The sequence below is a fragment of the Chenopodium album genome, chromosome 10 (assembly GCF_948465745.1).
Source record: "Chenopodium album chromosome 10, dcCheAlbu1.1, whole genome shotgun sequence".
NCBI classification, from domain to species: domain Eukaryota; kingdom Viridiplantae; phylum Streptophyta; class Magnoliopsida; order Caryophyllales; family Amaranthaceae; genus Chenopodium; species Chenopodium album.
Genome location: NC_137843.1, coordinates 61,564,878 through 61,592,842, shown reverse-complemented (window position 1 = coordinate 61,592,842; position 27,965 = coordinate 61,564,878). Strand labels below are relative to the sequence as shown.

At 35.8% G+C, this 27,965-nt stretch overlaps 4 protein-coding genes, 1 non-coding gene and 1 pseudogene across 12 annotated transcripts; 4 read left to right on the top strand and 2 right to left on the bottom strand.

Moving 5' to 3' along the window:
* Nucleotides 1-869: 869 nt before the first annotated feature.
* On the bottom strand, nt 870-3,278 carry LOC145564493 (alpha-L-fucosidase 1-like). The gene is made up of 3 exons (XM_081624789.1): nt 2,654-3,278; nt 2,315-2,554; nt 870-2,055 (listed from the first exon to the last, which is right to left on the bottom strand). Exons 1-3 carry the CDS (start codon nt 3,202-3,204, stop codon nt 1,377-1,379), a joined length of 1,470 nt encoding a protein of 489 aa, XP_081480915.1. The 5' UTR covers nt 3,205-3,278; the 3' UTR covers nt 870-1,376.
* A 1,732-nt stretch (nt 3,279-5,010) lies between these two features.
* LOC145565662 (3-ketoacyl-CoA synthase 5 pseudogene) lies at nt 5,011-6,435 on the bottom strand (annotated as a pseudogene).
* Nucleotides 6,436-7,763: 1,328 nt separating this feature from the next.
* TRNAS-UGA (transfer RNA serine (anticodon UGA)) lies at nt 7,764-7,845 on the top strand. The gene has a single exon. It is a non-coding gene; the product is annotated as a tRNA-Ser (tRNA).
* Nucleotides 7,846-8,833: 988 nt separating this feature from the next.
* On the top strand, nt 8,834-12,443 carry LOC145564492 (subtilisin-like protease SBT1.3). Its single transcript, XM_081624788.1, has 2 exons — nt 8,834-10,198; nt 11,012-12,443. The coding sequence occupies exons 1-2, from the start codon at nt 9,016-9,018 to the stop codon at nt 12,133-12,135; spliced, it is 2,307 nt and encodes a 768-aa protein (XP_081480914.1). The 5' UTR covers nt 8,834-9,015; the 3' UTR covers nt 12,136-12,443.
* A 1,261-nt stretch (nt 12,444-13,704) lies between these two features.
* Nucleotides 13,705-19,120, top strand: LOC145564491 (glycosylinositol phosphorylceramide mannosyl transferase 1-like). The gene is made up of 5 exons (XM_081624787.1): nt 13,705-14,096; nt 15,832-16,228; nt 16,962-17,125; nt 17,213-17,283; nt 18,643-19,120. The coding sequence occupies exons 1-5, from the start codon at nt 13,837-13,839 to the stop codon at nt 18,801-18,803; spliced, it is 1,053 nt and encodes a 350-aa protein (XP_081480913.1). The 5' UTR covers nt 13,705-13,836; the 3' UTR covers nt 18,804-19,120.
* A 3,698-nt stretch (nt 19,121-22,818) lies between these two features.
* LOC145562830 (receptor-like serine/threonine-protein kinase At2g45590) lies at nt 22,819-27,255 on the top strand. Of its 8 annotated transcripts, none has more exons than XR_014094458.1 (5): nt 22,819-24,998; nt 26,148-26,429; nt 26,528-26,560; nt 26,639-26,730; nt 26,840-27,255. XR_014094458.1 is itself a non-coding variant. In XM_081623238.1 (2 exons), exons 1-2 carry the CDS (start codon nt 22,936-22,938, stop codon nt 26,257-26,259), a joined length of 2,175 nt encoding a protein of 724 aa, XP_081479364.1. In that variant the 5' UTR covers nt 22,819-22,935; the 3' UTR covers nt 26,260-26,656. The 8 variants fall into 8 exon arrangements, 2 of the variants coding, with proteins under 2 accessions (XP_081479364.1, XP_081479365.1); XR_014094457.1 differs by having other exon boundaries at nt 26,148-26,441; XR_014094459.1 differs by lacking the exon at nt 26,639-26,730 and having other exon boundaries at nt 26,528-26,597.
* Nucleotides 27,256-27,965: the final 710 nt, after the last annotated feature.

Sequence of the window (27,965 nt, the reverse complement as noted above, 5' to 3'; positions counted from 1 at the left end):
AAAGTACGATCTTTATCTTGTAAGAGTGAAAAAAGTTAGAAATATTGAGGAAAAGTATGACCTTCTTGTTCTGAATCTACCCCTGTTTAATGGCTACAATTAACCAATAACTTTACTCTATTATATGATTAGAATGTCAAACAACAAAATGTAACTAGCTATAAGCATAAGACAGTGACCTTCAAAATGCCAAAAAAATATAGAAGAAATGTATAGTATAATGTAGAGATCATGAACCTATTTTGGGAATGAGAGTAAACATATGCCGCTTGAAAGAAAAAGGTGAAAGTATATGATAATATGATTGTAATGTGACTAATTTAAAGCACTCTTTTTATCACACATTGACTAAGCAAATAAAATGCTGTGTGATATGGATTTCTCTATACCTCATTTATAGCAAATTCAATAATACTCTGTAAATGGTTTTCTGTGAGCGTGTCATAACTATATTTCTACATTCCCCTTCGTCTCAAATTGATTGCTCCATTGCCTTTTACTCCATTCGTAAGGAAGGTTAAAACCTGCTCATGCTTCGCACATAATTTGTTCTTCCTATTCTTCTTCTTTTGAGTACATCTTCTTTATTGAAATAACAGTTCATTTTTTATCTCTGCACTTTTTATCTTCTAGAGCCTTTTCTACGGATTACCTAATCATATTCTTCATTCATGGGAATCTTATAAAGTCAAGTGTGATACTGATTAGTGATTACTGACAGTTACACTAACACACCGACAGTATAGCATGATCCTAACAACTCCACGTGTGTTTCACTAATTCTGTAGACTTCTGCTACACATTTCATTGCTTTTTTGAGTAGTACTTTTTTAGTGTTATTGTTCACCTTAATTATAGAAGAGTTTACTGTAAAATGTAAAAAGTGCTGGATTTCATTTAACTCTCATTGAGTTATTGGGATGCTTACATTATATTCCATATTAGAGTTAAAAATAAGTACTCCCGTGACTCCATTATAGGAAAAATAAAATTTAAGCATGAAGAATAAGTACTTGTAGTATGGATTGAGATAGGAACTAACAAGTGCATGCGCCCACGCTTTACGTGCGCGAGTGCATGTAATGGCCGGATGATATGGGGGCCTTGCGCATGTAGATAATGTCCACTTCTAGCCAAGTTTATTTTAGGAGTGCTTCAAATACCACTTGGAAAACCAACACATGTAAACCTTGTGAAGTTTCCTTGCACTTCCAAAATCTTTTTTGGGAGTTTGGATATATAGATAGACAAAGACAGGAATATTGAGTAAAACAAAGCTCCCATTAATTTTGTGTACGTCTGTGAAACATTTTGTTGCCTTATGTTGTCATTATTCACCTAAATCAATGAAGAAAGCACATAATTCTTGTTTTCACTCAAATCTCATTGGGATGATTATAAGGGTCGAGAAACAATCCAACAGAAGAGATCAAAGGCAAGTCCCGTGACTTTACTACCCTGATCTTCACCCTCTTGGCATGCACACCCCCAACTCCCAACCAATGAAGCCTTTTATACCCTACGGTTGTCCCTTTTGCAACCCGCTTTCCGTCTACGTATATCTCATGCTGTTGGATCCTCTGACCTAGCCCGATTGCCTCTTGGATCATGATTACATTGAATCTAAGCCCTTGATTATCTGCCCTTATCTCAATCCATTTGTCTTCTTTGTCATCTTCACTAGGTGCCCAATAAGTCCATAAGTGGTCCTGATCGAGCACATTTTCTGGTCCAAAACTACTTCCTTTTCCTCCCCTTTGGCTACTTGCTTTTACTAAGCACTTCTGCGCTAAATTCTGAGAGAAAATTGTGTTGATTGCATTTCGGAACTCTGTCAGCCGTCTGATGTCAATTTCGGAGATGAGACCATTGGAGTTTGGTGGTACATTTAGTAGTAATACACAGTTTCTTCCTACAGAATTGTAGTATATTTCTAGGAGCTCACTTAGCTTCTTTGGTTCTTCAGATTTATGCCAAAACCACCCCGGTCGAATTGAAACGTCACATTCTGGTGGTAACCAGTCTGTTCCTTTAGAATCTCCAGTGCTAAGATAGCTGCATTTGTAACAGACATCAGTTGTTGATGACACAAGCATCACATAAACCATATTTGCATGATACAAAATTACAAACTCAAAATGAACCAGAAAAATAAACATTCTTCTTTTGATAAACTATCATTTCCTGTAAGACACTATATTTGCTGCATTGTGGAAAATGATTGGGATGGTGTGAAACCATTCGATCAAATTGCTACTATGAGTAATAAACCATACTACTTTTGTTTTACCATTTATGCATAAGGAATACTTACTCAACAATGCTTGCATTGCCGATTGACAACGATGTCCTGTTAGTTGTAGACCAGCATGTGTTCCCAGCAAATCCTTTTTCATTGCCCACCCATCTGATGTCTGGGCCGGCATCAGAAAATATGTTGATTGAACTCTGGAGCTCCTTAACCATTGCAAACCAATCCCAAAAATAGTAGGACATGTTTGGTGCATTAGAACCTTTGGCTCCATCAAACCAAATCTCTTTGATACCTCCATATCTGCGATAACAGAACAACTCACATTAATTAGTGTGATGAGTTCCCGAGTCCAAGTAACATAGCTACCTAGTGAGTCATTTCAATAGTGGACTTAGTTACCTGGTTAGAAGCTCTTGTAATTGAGCTAGGTAGTACTCATTATACGCCTTCTCGTTGCCATATCTCTTATCATGTCTATCCCATGGGGAAAGGTACAGCCCTGCATCAATTCCATGAGCCTTGGCTGCAGTAACAAACTCCTGAACAACATCCCCATGACCCTGTTTCCAAGGGCTCTGGGCAACAGAATGGTCAGTGTACTTAGAAGGCCATAAACAGAACCCATCATGGTGCTTAGCTGTAAGAATGGCCAATGATATCCCTGCCTCAGCTGCAACCCTGAACCATTGGTCAGGGTTCAGTCGAGTTGGGTTGAAAACGGCTGGCGATTCATGGCCGGTGCCCCATTCGGAGTCAGTGAAGGTGTTGACACCAAAGTGGAAGAACATGATGATTTCTCTTTGTTGCCATTTTAGTTGGGAGTATGAAGGAAGTGGGAGAATTGGTAAGGGTGGTGGTATTGCTGATTTTTGTAGGGAAGTTGTAGGAATAATATAACCAAATATGTGTATGAGGAGCAGAAAATACAAAAGAATACAGACATTAGCCATTTGTACCTTTTGCTCTTCTTTTTAAAACATTAGGCCATGTATACACATGTTATATAGATGTGGAACAGTGGAAGTCTACCTGTTGCTTCACGGCTTATCTATTAATAAAGTAGGAATAATATTTTTTTGAAATTAATATAACTTTCTCTATGTAAACGTGAAAACTAACTCTTAAATTGAAAAACTGTGAAGGGAATTGATAGGTTGAGCTCCAGAAAATTTTGCTATTCCCGACCACCACCACCACTAGGGGCGTGTTCGAAGTACCACCACAGTCCACGGCTATCCAAGGTATCGTCAAAGTTATTAACCACGATAATATTTGAATATTTACCATACATATCTAATGACTAGTGTAAATATGAGATTGAATTGTTTTGTTTCTTTTAAGATTAACTAGGTGTTCCTCCTTTATAAGTTGTGTAACTCTGCAGATACTTCACTTTCTAAAGGTACTAGACTACTAGTAGTTACACACTTCGATATCTAGTACTATATTGAGGATAGTCTACAATAATATTAGAAAGCTTATAGAATCAATAGATTGATTAAAAACCATGATGCATTCTAGCTTGCTTTTTTTATGCCTTTCCTGATTCAAAATCTAAATTTCACATTCAACCACCTTTGTTACTTATTGTGACACACTAATTTCTTCATTTCTGTACTATGAACTTTTTATGAGGTTGTGTATGGTAGTATAACTTGAATACAAAGAGGATTTTTGCTATGTTATCCCCAAGAATTTACATTTAAATTTGAATTTAAGATGTTGTACGCAGAGCCAAAACCTCATACTTTGGTGTTAATCCTAATTAGTTGGTCAAAACTTTCAAGTTCTGGTTAGTTTTTGTTAAGTTTGTGAAATAGGGATTGTAATAATGAGATAAGGAAAACTAAAGACAACGGATAAGACATATAAAGAGACATGGTACCAAACAGAAATTAAGAAAGCAATAGAAAAAAGATTATTTCTCCTGTTTGTATCCATCCTTCCATTATTTCTTTGTTTCTTCACCCTGCCCAAAGACTAAATGGTTCACAAGTGAGCACTATTACATATAGCCATATAGGGTCTCTTTGTATATTGTTTGGTGTATTGGGGATCCATCTCTTTTAAAACAAAGTGAATAGGCTCCGCGAAATTTATACAACATATGTACGAGTAGTTTAATTTATACTAAAAATTAGTTTTTTGATGAAATTTTGTTGCCGAGTCATCCTTGTCATTACTTTGTGCTCGAGATTTTGTTCATTTTAATAGTAGGTGTTCATTTACAGGCTTTAAAAGAGTGTTACTAGCTAAAGTTATACGTGGAACATTAACAATTCAAAATTACAGTACACATACATTCTTCTATGAGTACTGCACATTTAAATACAGCAGTGTTATTATACTAATATAGACCTTGTTTGGTTCACCTTATTTGTGCTTATCTGAACTTATCTGATGTGGTCTGGTCTGATCTGATCTAAATGTCAAATTTGACCAAACTTTGACCTTAAATATACGATAATTTATACGGAAAAAATATATCAAGTAGGGTCTTGTTAGATTCGTAATAATATATTTTATTAATATGTAATTTTTCATAATTTTTTTCATTACGAAATTAAAGATATTTAGCGATAAAAAACTGCACATAAAACAATGATCTAATCTGAACTTATTTTTTTTTTTATTTGATCTCATCTGAACTTATTTTTTCTGAAATAAGTAAAAATAAGATGAACTAAACAAGGCCATATTGATGTCTGAAGAGAGGCAGTAAAAGTGGCAAGGAAATTATTTTCAACTATTTATTTTCAACTATTACATGCTAAAGCTGGATACTTATATATGGATCCAGCCCATGGGCCCTTCTTGAACTCACCAACAATGGGCTTAATACATTCTAATACAATACTAGTACACTTAGGCCCACTTCCCATCCCAAGCATCCAAACTCTCTCTCCTTTTTTCACTCTCTCCTTAGCTTCAATGTAAGCCAATTCATACCACAAAGAAGAAGACGATTGGTTCCCAAACCTATGCAATGTAGCCAAAGCTGCCTCCATTTCTCTATCCCCCAATCTCAGCCCTTTCCCTATCTCCCGTATCACCGGCTTTCCAGATACCGGCAAGCAAAAATGTTGGATGATCGTTTTGAAATTTGGCACATAAATCTCAGCTGATTTCTTCCAATATTTCTTCTTAACAATAGATGTAACAAACTTTAACTTCTCCCAAGTAGGCAACATAAAGGATCCGAGAGCGATTAATTGGGCCCAAATCATATCCGAGGCAGCTTCTAAGATGTCCTTAGTAAGAGTAACCCCAGTTAGCCCATTAGAATCCTCTTCTCGAAATGCTGACTTATAGGCCCGATCATTAACGGCTTGTTGGGCCCTTGAAGTCCAAATAACTTGATATTTGGACTTCTTCCGGGCCAGTTTTCGATTCGACAACAAAATGGCCGCCCCGCCCATTCGGAAGAGGCAGTTTATTACCAATTTGGGCCGTTCATTACCCGAATACCAACCCGTAGTTAGGATCTCAGTACTCAAAACAACCGCATTCAACTCTCGATGGACCAAGAGCAAGTTTTGGGCCAAGCCGAAAGAAATCATACTAGCACTACAGCCCATTCCAGAGAGATTAAAGCTCTTAACATTGGGCCTTAGTTTGAACTTGTTAACAACTAATGATGTTAAACTAGGAGAAGGGCAAATCCCACTACAATTAACAATGAGAATGTCAATGTCAAGAGAAGAGAGATTGGACTTTAGTAGAAGATCCTCCATCATAGGGAAAATGACCATTTTAGCCTCTTCGATGGCGTCGTAATGGGCGGGCTTAGGAGGAATGTAATGCAAAGGTGGTGGGAGATAAGTCTCTGGGCCTTGGCCCGAAGAATTGAGGATCTTGGACATAAATTCCGCACTTTCTTTGTTGAAATAGTTGATTAGATGAACATGTTCTATAAATGAAGAAAGTGGGATTCTACAATAATTTGGAGGTTTATAACATGAAAAATCTACTAGATATATGTTAGGAGGTTTTGGATGAAAATAATAAGCTATAATGTATGAAAATATGGATATAGTTAGAATAATAATATGGAAAAATATGTCATATTTTAGGAGAATAAGAAATGGTTCAAATGAAGCAAAGAGTAAAATTGCTAAGAACTTGAGATGTTCTAATATTAAAAAGTTGTGAAAATTTTTTAGGGTTGAAACTAACTCCATAGAAGAGATAAAAATAGAAGGGGAAAATAAGGGGCTATTTTACTTGTTTATTTTGCTGAGAATGAGTGGAAGTATATATACTAGTAAAAGTTCTGAATATAAAGGGACATAGAAAATTATAAGAAAGTATTCTAGAATCCTAGACTTCTAGTACTAGTACTAACAATTAAAAAAAAGTGGTATGTTAAATTTATTGGACATGCTTCAATAAATAAACTAGTAGGTGGTCGTATTTACTATAAGGTAATTAGGTAAAAACGAGAGTCAAATTTGTAGTTATTATAAGGCATACCTAGTAAACGTGTATAGCTTCTGCACCAATACATGGTAAAATTCGTACCTGTAGTTTGATTTGTTTAATTTACTGTATTATTGTTGTGTTGTTTCTTTAATTACTATAGTTTGTTTCTTGTTTGGAAGAAGGTGGGTAAAAGTTACAAGTAAAACCTAATAATTAAGAAATGAAGATTTCATAATGCAATGAAGTTTATTTATCTTACTCCACTTTCAGTCAAAGTAGCTAGTATATCTAGTTGCTGAACTGGGAAACCCCATAGCATAAATGAAGAAATAATAATAATAATAATAATAATAATAATAATAATAATAAAAGGCATGCCTTACATTGATGTAATAACGGGTTCGGTCCCATGTGTTGCATATCACCCTAATGTTTTAGCTAGTTGACATGTTACGATATACATTCTCTATATACATGTTATAGATAGAGTTGTTAATTTGGTGAGATTTGAATCATGTTACGTAAACATTAGTATGTCTATACAAATCGATATATGAATTGTGTGTTTTTTTCGGGTTGGATTGAATCAGTTTTTGACACTAGTTTTGGGAAACTTTTTTTTTTCTTTTTAATCTTAACTTTTTGAAATTAACGGTAGATTACATCTTAATATCCTCCATCTCAAAATAAAGCATCCTTTTTAAATTTAGATCGTTCCAAAATAATAATATATGAGAGGGTAGGTGAGATTTAATTCGAAATAATGGGACTATGTAGTCGTTTGATCAATTATATATATGCTTCTTTGTCAAAAAAAAAAAAAAAAAAATTATATATATGCTTCATCAGAAACTCATTTTCATAAAATTTACATATTATTTTTAAATTTAGATTTTTTTGAAATAATAAGATATGAGAGAGTAGATGAGATGATTGATACAAAATTACAAAGTACTATGTTATGTAATCGTTTGATCAATTATATGCTTCATAAGAAATTCATATTCATGAAATTTACTTCAAAAAAATGTCAAATTTTCAGATGGAAAATATTTATCTAAATAGAAGCGGCAAACCAAGCACAAGAGTCGATATGTCCGAGTGGTTAAGGAGACAGACTTGAAATCTGTTGGGCTTCGCCCGCGCAGGTTCGAACCCTGCTGTCGACGATTTTCTTTTTTCGTGGAAGACCGAAAAGGAATTAAAAAATAATTGGCAGCCCAAATGAAAAAAGGACTTCGTGGAGGTTCAGGCCCATATCAACACGGAACATTTCATATGATCATGAGCCCAAACCCAATGATTATTTTGCAAAAGAATTATCAATGTGATTTTTGTTTTTTACTACTAATGTGAATTTCCACTGTACAGTATAAAATACTTAGTATAAAAATAGCTAGTTTTCCAAAATTTCAAATTACGGACGTAAATTAGTTTAACTGTATATATAATCCAATATAATTATTTCATTTCAAATCATCACATAATTTGCTAATATCTTAGAGCTTAGAAGATTATTAAAAAAAACAATTTCATAAGTTAGCCGATTTGTTATTGGCAAGAACCCAGAGGTGGCAGGCGGTCCTCAGATGAGGTCATTAACTCATTTGCTACATGCAAGTTGCGAGCCACAGTAGGGACCAATCTTACATACCCCTCTAAAATCATCTTTCCACCAATCCACCATAAATCCATATTGCTAGATATTTTCCTGAATTCCATCATTTATTTTTTCAACACCAAAAGGTACTAATCAATCTTTTCTTCATTTACTATAACGTAATTTTGTAAGAATGTTACATATATCGTGTCAAAAAATCATACATTAATAATTTACACAAGGTAGAAAAAACAAAAAACATGTAACGATAATGTTATCCATAAATGCTTATAACCAACCTTTAAAACTCGAAAATTCAAACCCGAAGTTACATTAAATTTACTGTCACTCTCTAATATTCCATAATTCAATGTAGCTAGAGATAGGACCTCTGTTTATAAAACATTGAAATAAAAATAATTCCTGTCTAGATGAAACACTCTATTCTAGACAGAAAAATCAGTGCCTCTACTCTTACATGAAAAAATTGAAACATAAAAATAAAAAAGACCATATCATATATCATATGCCATGTTGCATTCCATTGTCATCCCAAATTAATTTTCACCACCATCTTCTGTACTACCCTATTTTACTCTGCATTCATGGCATCACCCACCTCCTTTAATACATTCACATAATTACGACACTTATATTTGCCCACTCTTCATTTCCCACTTCACATTTTTATTTTTCTCTCTCCTCTTTTTTTGAGAGAAAATTAACAAGAAAAAAAAAAATGTTTAAGGAATCAAAATTTTTGGTAGTATGTTTTTTGTTATTTTTATTATGTTTTAATTTTGTTGTTGCTTCAACAACAAAGAAAACATATATTGTTCAAATGGATAATTCAGCTATGCCATTGGTTTTTACTAATCATTTTGATTGGTATTCTTCCAAAATTGGGTCAATTGTTGCAGATGAAGATAGCAGGATTATCTACAATTATCAGAATGTTTTTCACGGGCTTGCGGCCCGGCTCACTGAAGAAGAGGCCTCTAGATTGGGCCGAGATCATGGGGTTGTGGCTTTGTTTCCGGAGACAATGTACCAACTGCATACTACTAGAAGCCCAATGTTTTTGGGCTTGGATAAAGAGGAAGTGGTTATTGATAAGGCCCGAGCCCAAGGTAATTACGACGTCGTTGTGGGAGTGTTGGACACCGGGATCTGGCCTGAAAGCCCGAGTTTTAATGACTCGGGATATGGCCCGATCCCGGCCCGGTGGAAGGGTGCATGCGAGCGGGGTCGGGCTTTTGACCCGGCTCGGCATTGTAATAAGAAGATTGTTGGTGCAAGGGTGTTTTACAAGGGGTATGAGTCTGCCACGGGGAAAATAAATGAGGAGATGGAGTATAAGTCTCCTAGGGACCAAGACGGCCATGGGTCCCACACTGCTGGGACCGTGGCCGGGTCCCCCGTGCATGGTGCGAGCCTACTTGGCTACGCACAAGGCACGGCCCGAGGGATGTACCCTTGGGCTAGGATTGCCGCCTACAAGGTGTGCTGGACTGGGGGGTGCTTCAGTTCAGACATCTTGTCGGCGGTTGATCAAGCAGTGTCGGATGGAGTGGACGTACTCTCTATCTCTCTAGGAGGTGGAGTGTCGTCGTACTTTCGGGATAGCTTGTCAGTGGCTACATTTGGAGCAATGGAGAAGGGAGTATTTGTTTCGTGCTCCGCGGGTAATGCTGGGCCTGAACCGGTTAGTCTTACCAACGTCGCCCCGTGGGTTGCCACCGTCGGGGCGAGCACGTTGGATAGGAATTTCCCTAGTATTGTTAGGCTTGGGGGTGGAAAATCATTTAGTGGGGTGTCTATCTATAAAGGGAGAATGCATTTGTCACCTGAGAAGCTTTACCCGGTTGTGTATTTGGGGAGTAACTCAACTAGTCCGGATCCGAATTCCTTGTGCTTGGAAGGTATGCATATCAATACTTACTACTTCTACATACTAATTACTCAATGAAGAAACTTACATTTATATATAAGTCATGTTAGCCGACCCCAAATCATTTTAGAACTAAGCCTGTTGTTATTGTATTAGAATTTTAATGGAGTATATTTCACGTTGCTAATGTAGTAATTTATGCATTAGAATGAATTGCTGAATTGAATTGAACCGGTGTTATTGGTGCAATTATGAGCACACGATCTCAATTATAGTAAGTTAACTATTATGAGAGTTGATTAATTATTGTGTAGGTGTAATGAGAATTATGATGCGTTGAAGTGTTAGATGAAAATTTTAATGTCATGCAGTTGTTAGAAGTTATGGGGGTACTCCGTACTAGTCAATTAGCTATGACACTTCACATGCAAGGTTGATAGTTGATTTAATGTAAAAGTTGACGCGTTACCAATGTTGTGCAGTTTTTGTTTTATACTCCATTCAATCCTACGTCCTAATATTTTGTTGGTTGTATTTGATTGGCGGAAACATACTACGTTTAACTTACTAAATTTAGAGAGTGACGTTAATTTTAGACGGTGTGAGATGAAATTATGAAAATATGGCCTACCATTCTTTTGTCTAATTCACCATTTGTATCAGGTTGTCACTGAATATAGTAGCATGATGCATTAAAATGACAAATTTTTATTAAGTGTAGTACTCTACTAGCCAAAATAAGAATATTCTAAAATGACTAAGCATGCATTTGAAGCAGTGTAGAATATAGAATAGCAATGTTTGTACACTTGTTAACTTGTTTATCCATTTCATGGTTCAAAAGGTACTCTTGATCGACGAAAGGTTCAGGGAAAGATTGTAATTTGTGACCGTGGAATCAGCCCTCGAGTTCAGAAAGGTCAAGTAGTGAAACAAGCTGGAGGAATAGGCATGATCCTAGCCAATACTGCGGCCAATGGTGAGGAGTTAGTAGCCGATTGCCACCTGCTCCCGGCAGTTGCAGTGGGAGAAAAGGAAGGCAACATCATAAAGCATTATGCATCGCGTGCAAATGCCACAGCAACAATATCTTTCCTTGGCACAAAAGTAGGCATCAGACCATCCCCTGTGGTTGCAGCATTTTCCTCCAGAGGACCCAACATTCTATCTTTGGAAGTCCTGAAGCCAGATATGGTAGCCCCTGGCGTGAACATCCTTGCAGCGTGGACTGGCAGCACAGGCCCCTCAGGCGTGTCTGCTGATACACGAAGAGTCAAGTTCAATGTACTGTCGGGTACATCAATGTCGTGCCCTCATGTTAGTGGGGTGGCCGCCTTGATCAAGGCTAGGCACCCAACTTGGAGTCCTGCTGCCATAAAATCTGCTTTAATGACTACAGCATATATCCATGGTAATAGTAGGAGACCACTAATTGATGCAGCAACTGAGACACCATCAAGCCCTTTTGATCACGGGGCTGGTCATATAAACCCGGTGAGAGCTCTCAACCCTGGTTTGGTCTACGACATTACCCCTCAAGACTACTTCGAGTTCCTCTGTGCCCAAAATCCAACTCCCACACAGCTCAAGATTTTCTCAAGAGGTGGTAAATTGGCTTGCCATAACAAACTTTCTAAGGCAGCAGGGGACTTGAACTACCCTGCTTTATCAGTTGTCTTTACATCAAATGCGAGCATCTCTAGTATAACTATTCAAAGGACAGTCACAAATGTCGGTCAACCTGTATCGAGTTACCATGCTAGAGTCACCCCGTTTAAGGGTGCTAAAGTGGTTATTGAACCAAAGGTCCTGCATTTTACCAAGCTGTATCAGAAGCTGTCTTACAAGGTTACATTTAAGACGGTTTCGAGGCAACCAGCACCAGAAGTTGGGTACTTAATGTGGAAGGATGCAACTCACAAAGTAAGAAGTCCTGTAGTGTTGATGTGGTTGCCACCGTCCAATTAGAATCATTGAGGATAAAGACACTTCATTAGTTTGAATTGGGACAGTATTAGGTTCAAGTTATTTACCATGTACTTGGTTTTTTTTTTTTTCTTTCTTTTTTGTTACTGTAATGGAAAAGGACTTCAATTATCTCTGAATAAGACTAAGTGCTGGACCTTTTTTTTTTTTTTTTTTTTAGGAAGAGGAAATTGTATTGATATGGTATGAATTAATGAATGCAATTGCAGTAGAGTTTTTTTAAAAAATTGGAAAGAAACAGCTTTTTGATTAATTTAAATTAGTGGTAAGAGTACATATATTTGGACCTTCTCAAACTTTATTTTGAAGATATTATTAAATTGGGTTAATGTTATTTGTGACAAACCAGTTAAAATTAAAGTCTATTAAAAAAAGGAAAAATTGGCCGCAACAACACCAACTATGATAAAGGTGAGTGTAGCATCACAATCTTTTAAAGGTGTGCTCCACGGCACAAATTATGTAAGTGGGTGCACATATTAGTATAAATGACACTAATGAACTAAGGTTCCATGGAAAAAAGTGAAATCTTCTTTATTTTATAATTGTTTAAACATTTTTTAAACTTATATTTTCCATCACGTATGACTAAATTAGCCTTCTCTTCTATTTATTTTCCATTTAAGCATCTCTTATTCTCCACCATTTAAGCGGATTACTTCAAAAAATTTGTGCTATTAATTATTTTCCTTCATTCGCTTCTTCAATTATATTTTTCTAATATCGATCTCACATGATTGACTTAGTTTCCTTTCCTTCTCCACTTAGTCATATACTAAATTGATAAATAAATAAATATTATTCGAAAATCTTTATTCTACCAGAGTTTATGATACATAAGTATCTTTCTAATACCAAGCCTCACAAAATAATTCAAAATACTTAATTAAAACAACAATTTTAGAATTGGGTTTTAGGATATGCCAAATTAATTTTCTGGTTTTTGATGTACAACACTTAAATTGTAGAGGTTAAGAGAGAATAATTTAAAGGGAAAAAATTAGTTATAATGGAAGAGGAAACTAAGTCAATCACATGAGATGTAAAAAAAAGTAATTGGAGAAACAAATGATAGAAAATAATGGCGAAAACTTTTTAAATAATTCAATTTAATGGAGGAAATTGAATAGTGTTTAAAGTAAAACAATTGATGAAAGAGAAGACTACTTAATTACGTGAGATGGAAAATTAAGTAGAATGGAATTAAACAAATATATATAAATATAAAAGCATTAAAAATATTTAAGATTCCACTTTTTGAAGAAATCTAAGTTATGCTAATGTCATTTATGTAGTTATGTGCACCCAAATGCATAGTTTGTTATGTTGAGGGCACCCTTAAAAGATTGTGCTACTACACACACCTTCGTCATAATTGGTATTGTTGCGGCCAATTTTTTCTTAAAAAAATTCTTCTCTTTGTTTGTTTTCTACCCAATTTCTTCCTCCCAAAATCACCTACACAAACTGTCAATTTTTGCTCTTAAAAAACCAACGGTACAACAAATGTTAGTGACATAGTTATACTTATATATCAACAATTCAACTTCAACAATAATTTGCATCAAAAAATACAATTCAACACTAATATTACGGCGTGCCGTTTGAATTTTCACAACGAATAAAATTCAACTACCAGATCGAACTATCCAACACCCTTAAATAACAATTCTTCGCCGGGAAATGACGACACTTAACCTAATCGCCATTAGAGACGGCGAAAATAACGGCGGATTTTACTCTCCGGCGAAAGAAAAAGCCGCCATTAGAGGTCCTTACCATCAACGCTTCCAAATTTTCCGGCGTCTCAGTCATATCGCTAAGCTTAAGCTTCTCCTTCTCATTTTATTTGGGTTTTGCGGCGTCGTTTTTTTCTCCTCCCGAATTTCCTCTTCCTTTGGCTGGAATCTTCACTCCTCTTCTTCTTCTTTTTCTCCTTCTAGGTAATTTTATTTCTGTAATTTGTTCTTTTCTGCAATTATTGTAATTTTCTGTTTATATTTTGTTGATTTTAACATTTGAGTAACTGAATTGTGATTTATGATCATATATGTGATTTTTGTATTTGGGAATAAGATCTTGGTTTAATTGAGATTGCTATCAAATTAATATGTCACTAATAAGTTCATAAAATGGAAAATTTTCATAGAAATATACAGCATGAAACTCCAAATCTCCAATTACTACGATTGTTAAATTGAGTGGATATGGGATTTCTTTGTACTAGGCGTGTAATTTATGAAAAGCAGTCTACTTTAGCTTTTGAGTCATCTGGGTTTTAGATTGTGTGTTCTTAGAATCTTAGGCATATAGCAAGAATTACGTAGTGATCTCGGGTGTGGCGGCGAATTGATGTAAATTGTAATGATTTGAAGTTTACTAACTGTTTTGGGGTTAATCTAGAAGGCTAGAATGATATAAGTATTTGTTTGTGAAAAATTGTTAAATAGGACTTGGGAATGATAAATTATGAAAGAGTGGTTGATCATGGATGGTATAGTACAATTTAACACTACTCGTAGTTTATTAGACCTCTATTAGGGAAGGTGTCACTCTTTTGGCTAGCAGGGTGGGTTGATTCCTTCCATTTCCTACTGTTTTAGACTATTATCTCGGCACTTGGTGGATGATCAATCAAATTTCTGGATCAAAGTAGTCTTGGAAGCTTGAATAGAGACATAAAGAAGTAATAGAAGGAGATCTAAGGGAAGAGTCTAGACTTTAGATCAACTTTATACTTACGGGAATTATATTGTGCCTCTTACTTCCTAATGACTTGGGTGATTGTCGTTTTGGTATTCCTGTAGCTGGTTTTAAATACAATTAAGTGAATTTGATGGGAGAGTAGAATATTACAGAAATATGATAAATATAGCTTTTAGCTCTTTTTGACAAATCTATTGTAATGCAAATCAGTATTGAAATTTTAATAGATTCTAGTCTAAGCATTGTAATATATATATATATATATATATATATATATATATATATATATATATATATATATATATATTTTTGCCTCTGATAAGGTAAGCAACATAGAGGTGCTAATGTGACTTTCAATGGGGACTAGCTTGTATGGCTGTTACAGTTCTTACGCTGAAGTAATGATGGAATGATGATGTATGAGTTTGTTGAGTTCAGGGAAATCATTTATCATCAATACAAATCTATTATTTTGTTTTCTATGCTTGCTTAAAATTTTGAGGAAAGTTCAAGTGGATGAATTGTATTGCAAAGGGAAAGAAGATTTTGAGCCAAATCTAATGGCAGATAGATTTATATATTTTGGAATGTATATGAAAGTTATAAGTGTATAATTATGTGGAATTTCAAAACTATCAGGATCTTTAGTAATCTCTCTGATAAATTGATTAGTTGTATTATATTGCCTCTTACTATAAATTTTTTTGCACTTGCTTTCATTTCATATTTAGGCTATATGCTGTATACAATATACTTCCTTTATATGTGTGTGCATGTGCAGGGGTGTGAAAGCATGCACTGTAATTGCATTTCTGCATGTGCATGAGTGTACAAAGCTAGTATACTTGAGTGTTTAGGGTCCTTAGTAGAACTTTATCATATAAGATCTTGGTTTGGAAAGAAATTGAAGGTGCTAGAGTAAACTGGTTCTCTACTGATTTGTTTCCTATATCATTTTTTCCTCCTTCACAGAGGTGGATATACTGTACTCATGAATACATGGAAGCGCAATTCTCTTTTAAAGCAGTCTGTTGCTCATTATGCTTCATGTCGTGGTACCGATGCAATACATGTGGTATGGAGTGAGAGTGATCGTCCCTCAAGTAAATTAAAAAACTATCTTAAAAAGATTGTGATAGCGAAGTCCCGTACAGCTAGGAAACCCAACTTTAGGTTTAATGTGAACGAGGAAGATAATCTCAACAACAGATTCAAACCAATTAAGGACCTGAGGACTGATGCAATCTTCTCTGTTGATGATGATGTCATTGTACCTTGTGATGCACTAGACTTTGCTTTTACCGTGTGGCAAACTGCTCCATCAACGATGGTTGGATTTGTTCCTCGCATGCACTGGCTGGGTGAAAAGGTAGACCTATTGATAAGTTATATGTCCATTTCCTCCCTCCCCCGAAACTAGTTTTAGGGTTTCATATCCTAATTGCTGTAGATATGAAAGATGATGAGTGACAACTTCGCTGAAGCTGAATTTTGCCACCATGTGGTTCACAAGTATCAAAATAACAGTCTGTCTTAAGATGATGGGGAGTCTTTTTAGAGAAGTGACATTATGAGCTCAAACATCATTCATGCATGGTTTTTTTTTTTAACCATCAAAGGCATCAATCAATTTCATTGGTAAGATTTTTACTTGCCAGTCAAAAGAAGTATGCTTCACCCTTCACCTTGCAACATGGCTGGAGCTGGGTACAGAGACTTTCCAGACAATTGTTGCATTAGGGCTTTCATTTTTGAAGGGATATGGGAAGGAATAGCTTCATTAATCCCCAATGGAAAGGTTCTCTCAGAAACAATTGCCACAATATTAAGATCTTAATTTTGTTTCTCTAAAGGTCTTCATGGGTTTTGAAATTGAAGAAACAGCTAAATCACGACTTATGCATTGTTGAAAACTATTCAATAGACACAGGGTAATAAGGTATGATAGGATTGAATAGATGATTTGTGTGAAAATTAGTGCAGAGGATTTTAACTTTACTTTTGTTGGGAGATAGAATATTGAATTGAGATGATGTATTTATCAGACTATCAAAATATTATGCTTTTGGTTCTTACACACCCACTTTTTTACTGTATGGCAGAAGAATAGCCATGCGTATTATGATTATGGAGGATGGTGGTCTGTTTGGTGGACGGGTACTTACAGTATGGTTTTGTCAAAGGCAGCATTCTTTCATCGGAACTATCTTGATATGTATACCAATCAGATGCCAGCATCCATCCGTGACTATGTAACAAGAGAGAGGTTTGGGCAATTTTTTACTTTGAATCATTTCTCTTTCCAAGGTTAATTCCGCCTTTTCACGTTCCTGGTTTGTTTATTTTATCACAGGAACTGTGAAGATATTGCGATGTCCTTGCTTGTCGCCAATGCCACAGCTGCTCCTCCCATTTGGGTCAAGGGTAAGTGCTGCATTATTTCAAAGATGTTATGATCCACCCCAAGACCATGTTTCCCTTATTACTCAGGGTTTTACATATATATATATATATTTATTTTTTTTTTATTTTTATTTTTTATTTTATTTTATTTTTTTTATTTTATTTTATTTTAAAATAAACTAAGAGCTCAAGATAGTGGCTGTATAGCTGTGTACTTGTCAAAGCTATGTATCTGAAGGCTATATTAGTCATGAGACTACAGCAAGGTTCTATGGGTTTACCTCAAACTCTCAAAGTCTTGCAAGAACTTCAACCTTGCTTTAATTTTGATTAAGAGCATATTCATGCTTTATAGCCTGTGTGATTACAATTTACACTGGCACTCCCTCTATGTCACGATGACTGTCCTGAGATTTAACCAATGCCAGCATAATGGGAACAAGTAAAGATGATAAGCCATACCAATAGAGAGTACCATGGCCTTATGGGACTGATGGAGTGAGTTTCTATTGATTATTTCTTAGTTTCATATACTCATAGAATCATAGGAGATTATGGGAGGCACAGTTTGCATTCCTATTGGGGACAGACTTGTAGACTAAATATTCGTTGCAGTTTGGTGCTGCTTAGTAGCATATCCTCCTTTGAAATTTTAGCCTTCTGCATTTTCTTCTGTTAATCTCCTCCAAGAGTTTCAGTAGAATACATTGTGTATTGGAATATTAAAATTTAATCTTTAACATGAGCTTGGAAACTTTATTCTGTGAGCTATCAGTGTCTGAAAGTGGGTTAGCAGAATTTTGACCTTTTTTTTTTAATGGGGTGCATGTGCGTGTATTGGAACAAGCCTAGAATTGTGAAACTAAGAGAAGAGGGGGGGGGGGGGGGGAGTGCAAGGGAAGGGAAACTTCTCACGCCCCTTGGCAGGATTCAAACATTGTCTGTGGTAATTGGTAAACACACCCATGATATACCCAATTGTAATGTCTATCAGTGTAACGCTGCATTGTCCCTATTAAGTGACATCACTTAGAGAATGAAAGTAGTGTTGTATACGTCTATCAGTGGATCCACTGAAGTTGTTTTCTGTAATACTATTATACTTTGTTAGTGATTAGCCAGAGGAACGATTCTTGGGACTTCAGCTGTCAAATCCAGTCAAGTAATTGTGGCAGCCAATTGAAAAGCTAGTCATAAATCAATTGGACTCAGTAGTGGTAAATTTTTGGCTGGATTCAGGAGACTTTTAGCTTATTTTGTGCAGGGTTATCAAAATTCTAAATAAAGAAAAGTCAGACTTTGCTCTCTTATTGTACATGCAGAAATACTTTAAAGTCACTAAAATTTTGTCGCATCAACTAAAAATTATTTATTTTGCAGGGAAAATACATGAGCTTGGCGCATATGGCATTAGTAGTTTGAAAGATCACAGTAGCAAGAGACGTAAATGCCTGAACGATTTCATTTCCCTCTATGGTGCTCTTCCTCTTGTATCAACTAATGTAAAAGCTTTGGATTCAAGAAACGTATGGTTCTGGTAGCTGTTTTTATGTTCTTAATCCTAAGTTCAATTCATCTGACCTCGATGTTTTGCTCATAGGTTTTTGTTACAAGTTCATTTACCATTGTTGGTTTCCTTGATCATGCGAAGTCTGTATGGCAGGTCCTAATCATACTGTATAATACAGCTGTGTATATCTGTAATGTGATCATAATTGTGCTAGTTATTAATCAATCGGAAGTAGTTTTGTATGACACCAGCTCAGTATGATCCCGTCATAGGTAGCATATTGCGTCTGTCTCGCAATCCCGAGTTATGTTGCCCCAAGGAAAAGAAATCCAACTGTCTAATTTTCTACACTTCATTGATTTTCTTCCAGTCTTATCAGTGCATCACTATCTTTCGCTGATAATGGTTGTTAAATTATTGAAGCCAAAAGCATTATTGGGAGTGGACATGAATTATCACGGACATAGGTACTGACATTTGGTGCATAATTGTTTGCAAATTAATTATAATTTATTAATTCAATTAATGGCCTTTATTCTCGATAAGTGACAAGTTTGCAATTAGATTTTGCGAAACTGACTTGTACTTGATTTAAATTGTCTGATTCAAACTCGAAGTGTTATTGATATTAAATCATCAAATTTTGACTACACTAAAAAACAACTCGAAAAAAACCGCTATCTAAAAACTAATACAGTATTACACTCCATATAAAGTAATTGATTATATCTAAATATGACCCGATTTGAATAGTCTATGAATAGATCCGAGTAGTAGTTTAGATTAGCCATTAATCATTAATGAATATTCTTATTCCGTGCCGTGCTAAATACTCTATGAATAATGCAAATTGAGTGATGGGATTTAACCCACCTTAAAAATAATGTCACGAAGCTTGAAGAGAGTCTAATCTTAGAAGAGATGGACTGAAGATCACACATTTTAATCGTTGAATATTTCATAAAGTTTATGCACCTTTTGCCTTTTGTCTTTCTCAACCTTGAATTTCAGAGATGTGAGTTACATTCTTTGATTACTTACCAAGGCTATCATAGCAACTTTATGTCCCACAAAATTTTTAATTGCTATCCCTTTTTTTCCATACTTGTACGACAATGTGGACAAGGCTAGAAAGAAACATATCATTACTAGACAAACTTTACGTGGGAAGTTTTACTTGCGTGATTGAGACGGGGTACGCTACTAACTTCTTCTATATGTAAGAAGTAGAACATTTTAAAGAGCGTAATTTTATGTGTTTTTGTCAACGTAATTACTCTATATTTTACGGTCTTACCTTGCAATTATATTAATCGAATGATGACTGATTGTGTTCAACCTTCCCTATTTCAAGCATACAGCTATACTTCCATGTCTTTGTCATATGATCAAATGTCTAATGTGAGCTGTAACAACGACTTATTTGATCATTTCTACCCATGCAAATGTTGAAAAATCCTTGATTAATCTCGCATAAAATGACATGGTTGACTAAGTCTAAAAGTGTATATCTTTCATACAAAAATTATATGGTAGGAAAAGAATTTCACAAATTTGACTTGTATATAAAGTGAGTATTTTTTCTATAGTAATAGTCGGCAAAATTGATTATAGAACTGTGCTTCTGAAAAGGTGGGGTATTAACAATTAAAATGAAGTAAAAAGTTGACATAATGGTGAAGAATTGTCAAACCAATACAAGGAAAAAAAAAAAAGAGAGAAAAGGTTGGGTGTTTTTTTCTGGTTTGTTTGCTTACTTTAGGTGAATATTACAATGTGTTGATTTAAGTATTAAAGCTTAAAAATTGAGACTAATGAAGAAGCAAACAAGAAATAATACCAACTCTATATCTAACCTTATATTATTAGATTTTTTGCATCAAAACAAATCTCACACGTGGATAGCTTGCTTGCTTGGACCCTTTGTTTAATTAAGCAAGACTTAAAGAGTACTATTGACTCTAGTATCTTGATTTTCATATTAAGTCTTTAGAGAAGCCAAAAACGTTTAAACCAACCATTTAAGATATTAGAGATGAGTGATACGTATAAAATTTGTCAAATTAAATTAATACAAGAACGATTATATGAGTTTGTAATAAATTAGTGACTTATTAGTATTATGGTTTGAATCCCTAATTATAAGTGACGTGTTCTTAGATTGATTGAAATAATAAATTGATAAGTTCATACATAAGTTTGATAAATCATCGTTACATAATACACTATATACCTAGAAACATTTTGTACCTACTTTTAGCCAAGTAAAGTGGATATCACATGCTATACTCATTGTTTAAGCTAGAACCTTAAGCCTTAACAAAAGTGCAATTTATTCTTAATCTTCTTTCAATTAATCTCCAATAAAGCATATAGAACTCTAACTAATATAGATAAATAGCCAAGTCAAACTCTCCAAATATAAGTTGATTGGTAATTTCTCTTTTTACATTAAATACTATAAGTAATACGTATCAATTAAGTCGGAACAACTCCTTTACAACTTATGAGCTGGGGATAAACAACGTGGTCCATGGATAAAACTCATAAAACAACTCAAAATTCAAATCTGAGTTAAGTATAATAGAATGACTTCACTTTTTAATTTTTTCACCTTTAAGGACCTCTCACTTTTTTTTTCACCTTTGAGGACCTATTTGATTTCCGGCCAAAATGGAGTTAAGTTAACTCAAGGTGAGTTAAGCATTAAGTTCTGACATCACTATTAAGTAAGTAAACAAAATTCTAGGACCTAACATTTTATATTTTTCACCTTTAAGGACCTCTAACCTTTTTTATTCTTCACTTTAAGGACTTCAATTTAAAATTTAAATGTGAACAATTTCTCTTCCTCCATTGCAACATTTTCTATTGAAGATCAAAATCCAACACTAACTCGGATAATTATTGAAGCAAATGCCACACATTATCAAACTTTCATCAAGTCTCTTTGTCCAAAAATAAAATGAAAAAAAAAATACTACTTCGGTTTCTTATTATTTATAACAAATGGATTTTTTTAATATATATTTCACAAATAATAAGAAACAAAATTAGTAAATAAAACTTTCATTAAATCTAAAACCACATAAACCCCAATACAATCAAATATCATCAACCTTATCAAATAATACACCATAAAAAACCGATCAACCAAAAAACTGCAGCCGCTCGGCATTATAATCAAACACACAATAATTTTTTAAGTCCGTCAACACTCACAAAGATAGTGGTTGTTGTGGCTTTTCCGTCGTACAAATAAGGGGAGAGCTAGAGAAAATTAGAGGAAACAAGTTGAGGTTTTGGGGTTTCTTTCATTCATACACCAAACAAATTGAGGAAGGTGGGGGTTTCGTGATGATATATATATATATATATATATATATATATATATATATATATATATATATATATATATATATATATATATATATATATATATATATATATATATATCACTCGGTGCGAACTGACTAGCTTAGAACGTTGGGCAGCAAGTCCACCGACGTGGTTACGGTGGAGCAACTGTCTAAGAATGAGAAAGAAATAATTCTGATTAAAGAACTATTATTTATGCATGATAATGAATTAATTATGATATGCATTTCGTAATGTATAAAGAATTGATATAAAGAATTTAGTAAAGACCTAAGTTTTTTTTTATATATATAATTAAAGAATTTAGTAAGGATTTAAGTTTTTTTATATATATAAAATAATTTGCTCCGGTGAGTTAAGTTGCCGGAATGTTAACCACAAGTCTTTAAAATTAAAAAAAAAAAAAAAAAAAAAAAAAAAAGTAGAAGATCCTTAAAGGGGAAAAATTCAAAAAGTAAATTCCTTCGCTTACGTTTAACTCATCCAAATCTCGTCCAAAAAAAAACAAAAAGTAAAAGAAGAACCAAAAAAAAAGAAGGCAGGTAAGAGTACAGAAAACGAGGGAGAAAGAGAAAGAAAACATACTCTTCTCTCTCTCTCTCCTCGAGTAACAGAAGCAGCTCCTCTGTCTTAATTCCTAAATTAGTACTTTCTCTTTCCTACTTTTCTTCTTCTCCAACGGCCATTTTCACAATACCATGACTCTTTCACTCTATCAATTTCCCAGATTTATCAAAACCCCTTAATCATCTTCTTCTTCTTCTTCAACCTTCAAGCAATCATCAATGGCGTCTTCACCATCTTCAAAACCCAACTTTCTCTCTCCTCCTTCACCTCACCTTCACCACCACCATCATCACATCACTGCTTCTCGTCTTCTCCCACCTCTCATCGGTGCAACCCTCACTTTCTCTCTCCTCTTCCTCTTCGCCTCCTTCTTCCGCCGTTTCTTCCACCGCCTTAAACGCTCCCCTTCTCTCTCCTCTTCTTCACCCACCCTTCCTCGCCGTTTCTCCTTCTCTACTCTCCGACGCGCCACCGCTAACTTCTCCGCTTCCCGCCGGCTCGGTCAAGGTGGGTTTGGGTCCGTCTTCTCCGCCACCATCTCTGTTTCTCGCACCCGGAAGCTAGCCGTTGCGGTTAAGTTGCTCGATTGTGGGTCCCTTCAGGGTGAGCGTGAGTTTCAGAACGAGTTGATGATTGCGAATAAGCTGGTTGAGTCGGATCGAGTAGTGAAGCTTCTGGGTTTTGCTTCGTCTCGGAAACGACGTCGTATGTGTCTGGTTTATGAGCTTATGGTGAATGGTAATTTGCAGGATTGTTTGTTGCATAGGAAATGCGAGGAGTTGATGGAGTGGTCTAACAGGTTTCGGATTGCTGTTGAAGTTGCTCAAGGTTTGGCGTTTTTGCATCATTGTTGTGATCCTCCTGTAATTCATGGTGATGTTAAACCTAGTAATATTTTGTTGGATGATTGTTTTAGGGCTAAGATTGCTGATTTTGGACTTGCTAGGTTAAAATTGGGGGAAATTAATGATGGGGTTGTTGTTAATATTGCTGGGGATAATCAGGGGATTAAAGGGGGTTTTAATGCTAGTGTTGATAATGTTGTTAATAATGCTAATGTTGGTATTGATTGCAATAATAATAATAATAATGTTGATGTTGGGGTTGAGGATACTGGGTCAGTGATGGAAACTGAGAGTGTGACTACTACGGTGGGGTTTGAGGAGGGGAGTGTTGGGATTGATCTGTCTCCGATGAGGATTGAGACCTCGCCGGAGATGGTGACTGCAAAGACGTCTCCTTCGGAGTTTAATGATAAGGGGTTTGATTTAGAGGGTCAGTTTAATAGGATGGATTTGGAAGAGGTTGGGAAAGAGGTGGGGAAGGCGCGGAGTTTGAATGTCAATGGAGGTGGGGCTGGGAGGGTGAAGGATTATGTGATGGAGTGGATGGGAATGGAGGTTGGGAGGGAGGGTTTAGGCAATGATTGTAATAAAGGGGGAGCTTCTTCGAGCTCTGTAGTGCCCAAGAAAGGTGGGAAGGCAAAAGGGAAGATGAAGACGTTGGATTGGTGGGTATCGATGGAAGAAGGGTGGAGTTCGAAGAAGGAGAAAAGGAGGCCGGCGAGGGAATGGTGGAAGGAGGAGTATGGTGAGGAACTTGCAAGGAAGAAAAAAAAGAAGAAAAAGAAAAAAAAGAATCAAGAGTCCAATAGTGATAATGAGGAGAATTGGTGGCCTAGGGATGATGAGGTGTATGCTGATAAGAAGAACAAGATGTATAGTAGGAGTAGGAGGAGCAGCCGGAGTAGTGTTGATTGGTGGTTGGATGGTTTTAGTGGAGATCTTAGGAAGGCCCGTCACACGAGCTATGATTCAATGAGTGGGGATATCCCCAAGAGTGGTGGGATTAGTAGCACCCCTAGTATGAGGGGGACTGTGTGCTACATTGCTCCTGAGTATGGTAGTGGTGGTGATCTCTCTGAGATGTGTGATGTGTACAGCTTCGGTGTGTTGCTTTTGGTTCTTGTTGCTGGGAGGCGGCCTCTGCAAGTGACTGGCTCACCCATGTCTGAATTCCACAAAGCAAATCTTGTTTCATGGGCACGTCAACTTGCTCGTTCTGGAAAGCTCCTTGATTTGGTTGACAAGAGAATTCGTTGTTTGAACAGAGAAGAAGCTCAACTCTGTATAATAGTTGCTCTCATGTGCCTGCAGAAGTCACCAGCTCGCCGGCCTTCTATGAAAGAAGTTGTAGGGATGCTCTCTGGTGAATTAGCTCCTCCTCAGCTTCCAAAGGAGTATTCTCAATATCCTTTCAGGTCCCGGAAAAAGAATTTCCGGTGAGGTTTTGTTCAAAATGCTGCAAATTATGGTTCAACATTATACCTGTTATAGGAATACTTGTTAGCACCTAGCCTTGCTGATTTTTTAGTAATTTTTTATCTGGTGAGGGATTGCATATTCTTATTCTTTTGAGAGTTCTTGTACAATAACTGTAACTCCTAAAACCTCAATGTTGAGTTTATCTTCTTGTACAGCTATAAGTTATACTTGAATGAAAAGAAAAAAATACACGTACTTTGCAAATCTTTTGTCAATTAGGATTAGATTAGTTATTATTTCCTTGAAAGAGTTTCTTATTCTGGCTGTTTAAAATCATTCATGGAATCATGGTACTAGCCATCAAGCAATCTTAACCTGTGAGCTGTGACCATGTGAGAATCTATGTGTTGGATATTTCTGGTGTGGTTACAGTCTTACAGACCACAGGTCTTAGTAATCTTTCTGGCTTTTGCCTTTCTGTTGTACCGATTCTTTCCTGGGCCAGTAGGGAAGGAGAATATATCTTAATTTTGGTTTAATCTCTTTTTTTTTTTTTTGGCAAATTCAACACTCCTTTCTGATTTCTGTTATCTATCAATCCTGTTGTCAAGCTTATGGCTTTGTCTTCTGTTAAGTGATGTTGACACTCGGTTAATTTGCTGATGCATAGGAATAGAACATTGGCACACCAAACACACATGAAGATGAATGATGGATTTATGACCAATTTTTGGAGCTAGCTTTGTTCATTTTTTTTCCCCTCTTTTTGTCTCTGATTTTGGTAGATCTGCTATCTATCATCGATGCTAGCTTTATTATGGATCGCCTTGTTATTGCTTAATCTGGTATATTTTTGTTTACACTGACTTCTGCTTCCTTACTGAGTCTGGTATTGATGCTTGCCTTTATTTTTTTACCCTGTTATTTGTTTTTCTACTGAGTCTTTTATTGATGCTTGCTTTATTCAATTCTATTTTCTGCATCAACATCTCTCACAGTATCTTCATTTGTCTGTCAGTATATAGTGAAATCCCTGCTCTTGAGCTAGATTGTTTCTGGATTTCTATTATTGACTTCGTATTGCTGCTGTATCAGTGCCGTAGAGTAATGTTCCATGTATTATGTATGCTTCTTAATATACGGATATCATTCTGGATTTTTTTTAGGAACGTAGTTTTAAGTGGGGGACGACTATCGGAAGCTGATGTGAGCTTCTACATGAACTATGGTGACATGTTTGCTGCAAAAATTTATTTATTCAGTGATATATATAGCTAGCTGGCTTTGAGATTGTTTGGTTTCTAGAGCTGTATCCCCAGACTGTTAATCAAGGCGCAAGGGACTGAAGGATTGTGCTGCTGATGGAAGTGTCTCTATGAAACCGAACCTGAATTTAAATGTGCTGGATCTTTGTTCTGGAGCTCTCTCTTCAGTCTTCAATCCTTTGTGTTAAGTCATGTGTATGATTTGGATACCTACTGATAATTTGGTTCAACTCTCCTGCACTGTTTAGCCTAATATTTCAATTGCTACTATTCTGAATCAGGTTTCCTGGCACGATATGAGCACCACTGGCTAGGTATTATGCGACCTTTCAAACCGCTGAAAAAATGCAGGTCTGACCCATTCATTGATGGCATGTTTATGTATTTTCCAGGTTTCTCCATTTTATAGAGGAGTTAAGCGGTTGCTAATTGCTATCATAAAGATGCTGGCTTCTGCATTAAGATGTAAAAGCTGCCTTCTAGAGTATGCTGGTTTTACATCATCCTGTCATTCACTCATTCATGTGGAAAATTTCTTCTGATTTTTTAGCATCTTCATAAATTAGTTATTGAGTTTGTGTTTCTACACGTAGGAATAACTTGAGACCTTTGCCACGCGCAGCCAGTGCCGAGTCTGGTACCACTTTAGATTTCAGATAGTCTAATGAGTGGTGAGACTCGTGACATAAAATAAATTATGTGCAATCTGGAGCTTATGCCACTTTACAGGCCGCAAAAAGTCAGTCCAAATCCGGTAGCGTCGTGTCGTGCCTGATCAGAATGAACATCAAAAAATTATTGAGCCGGGCCAGGGGCCAGCATTGGCAGCATGATCAACTCTAAACGTACTGTCATACTCCATGTACAGTTGGAATTCATTGCCGAGCCCATGAAGGGCAGCAGCTATTTCCTTTGGCCATTGAAATGTTAAATATCTTACTGTTTTTATGCCATGATGATGTTGCCATTCTTTCTTGACTTCTAAATGGACATTGGAAATGCCATGATGATGCGCCTCTTATGCCATTGAAAGTTTATGTTGCAATTATGATTAGTTTCAGTGTAAGTTACCTTAAGTCTTCAATTTGGCAATCAAGTGAAAATATTCGATGATTTTGTCATTTATGAATAACCCGAGTGTCCAACCCATATTAGAGTGTTGAGAATTTGAAATGGGTATTTAAGGGATAGTGAAAAGTCCGACTATCATTGAATACTAGATAAGTGATAATTGGTTTGTACTCCATAGATACTAAGGTTCATAAATTTGATTTTGAAAGCTGCGTATTACAGAGATGATGAATGTCATGCAAATTAAGAGAACTAGTATATGAGGTAGGAATGAAGATTAGAGTTGTACCTTGTACCCTTATTTGTAAGGCTATGAAAATAGGTTAATGTGTTTTAAATATTGTATTTCGGTCTAATATTTCAGTGTTTCAGCTACACGAGCGTAAATGAACTGCAAGGGCTTAATTTTTTTTGACCTAGATCTCCAAAACTTTTTAGGCCAACTATTGTATTCTTGGGCTCATGGGCTGGATTATTAGTCCATAATAGTGAAGAGCCCACTATGTTTACATTCACCAATAACAATCAAACTCTAGAATATAGTCACTCGTACTACTATATGTTTTACTTTAATTTTATATATATTAAATGTATGGTATATATTTTTGATGGGTAGAGGAAGATATTTAAATAATGTATGGATGATAA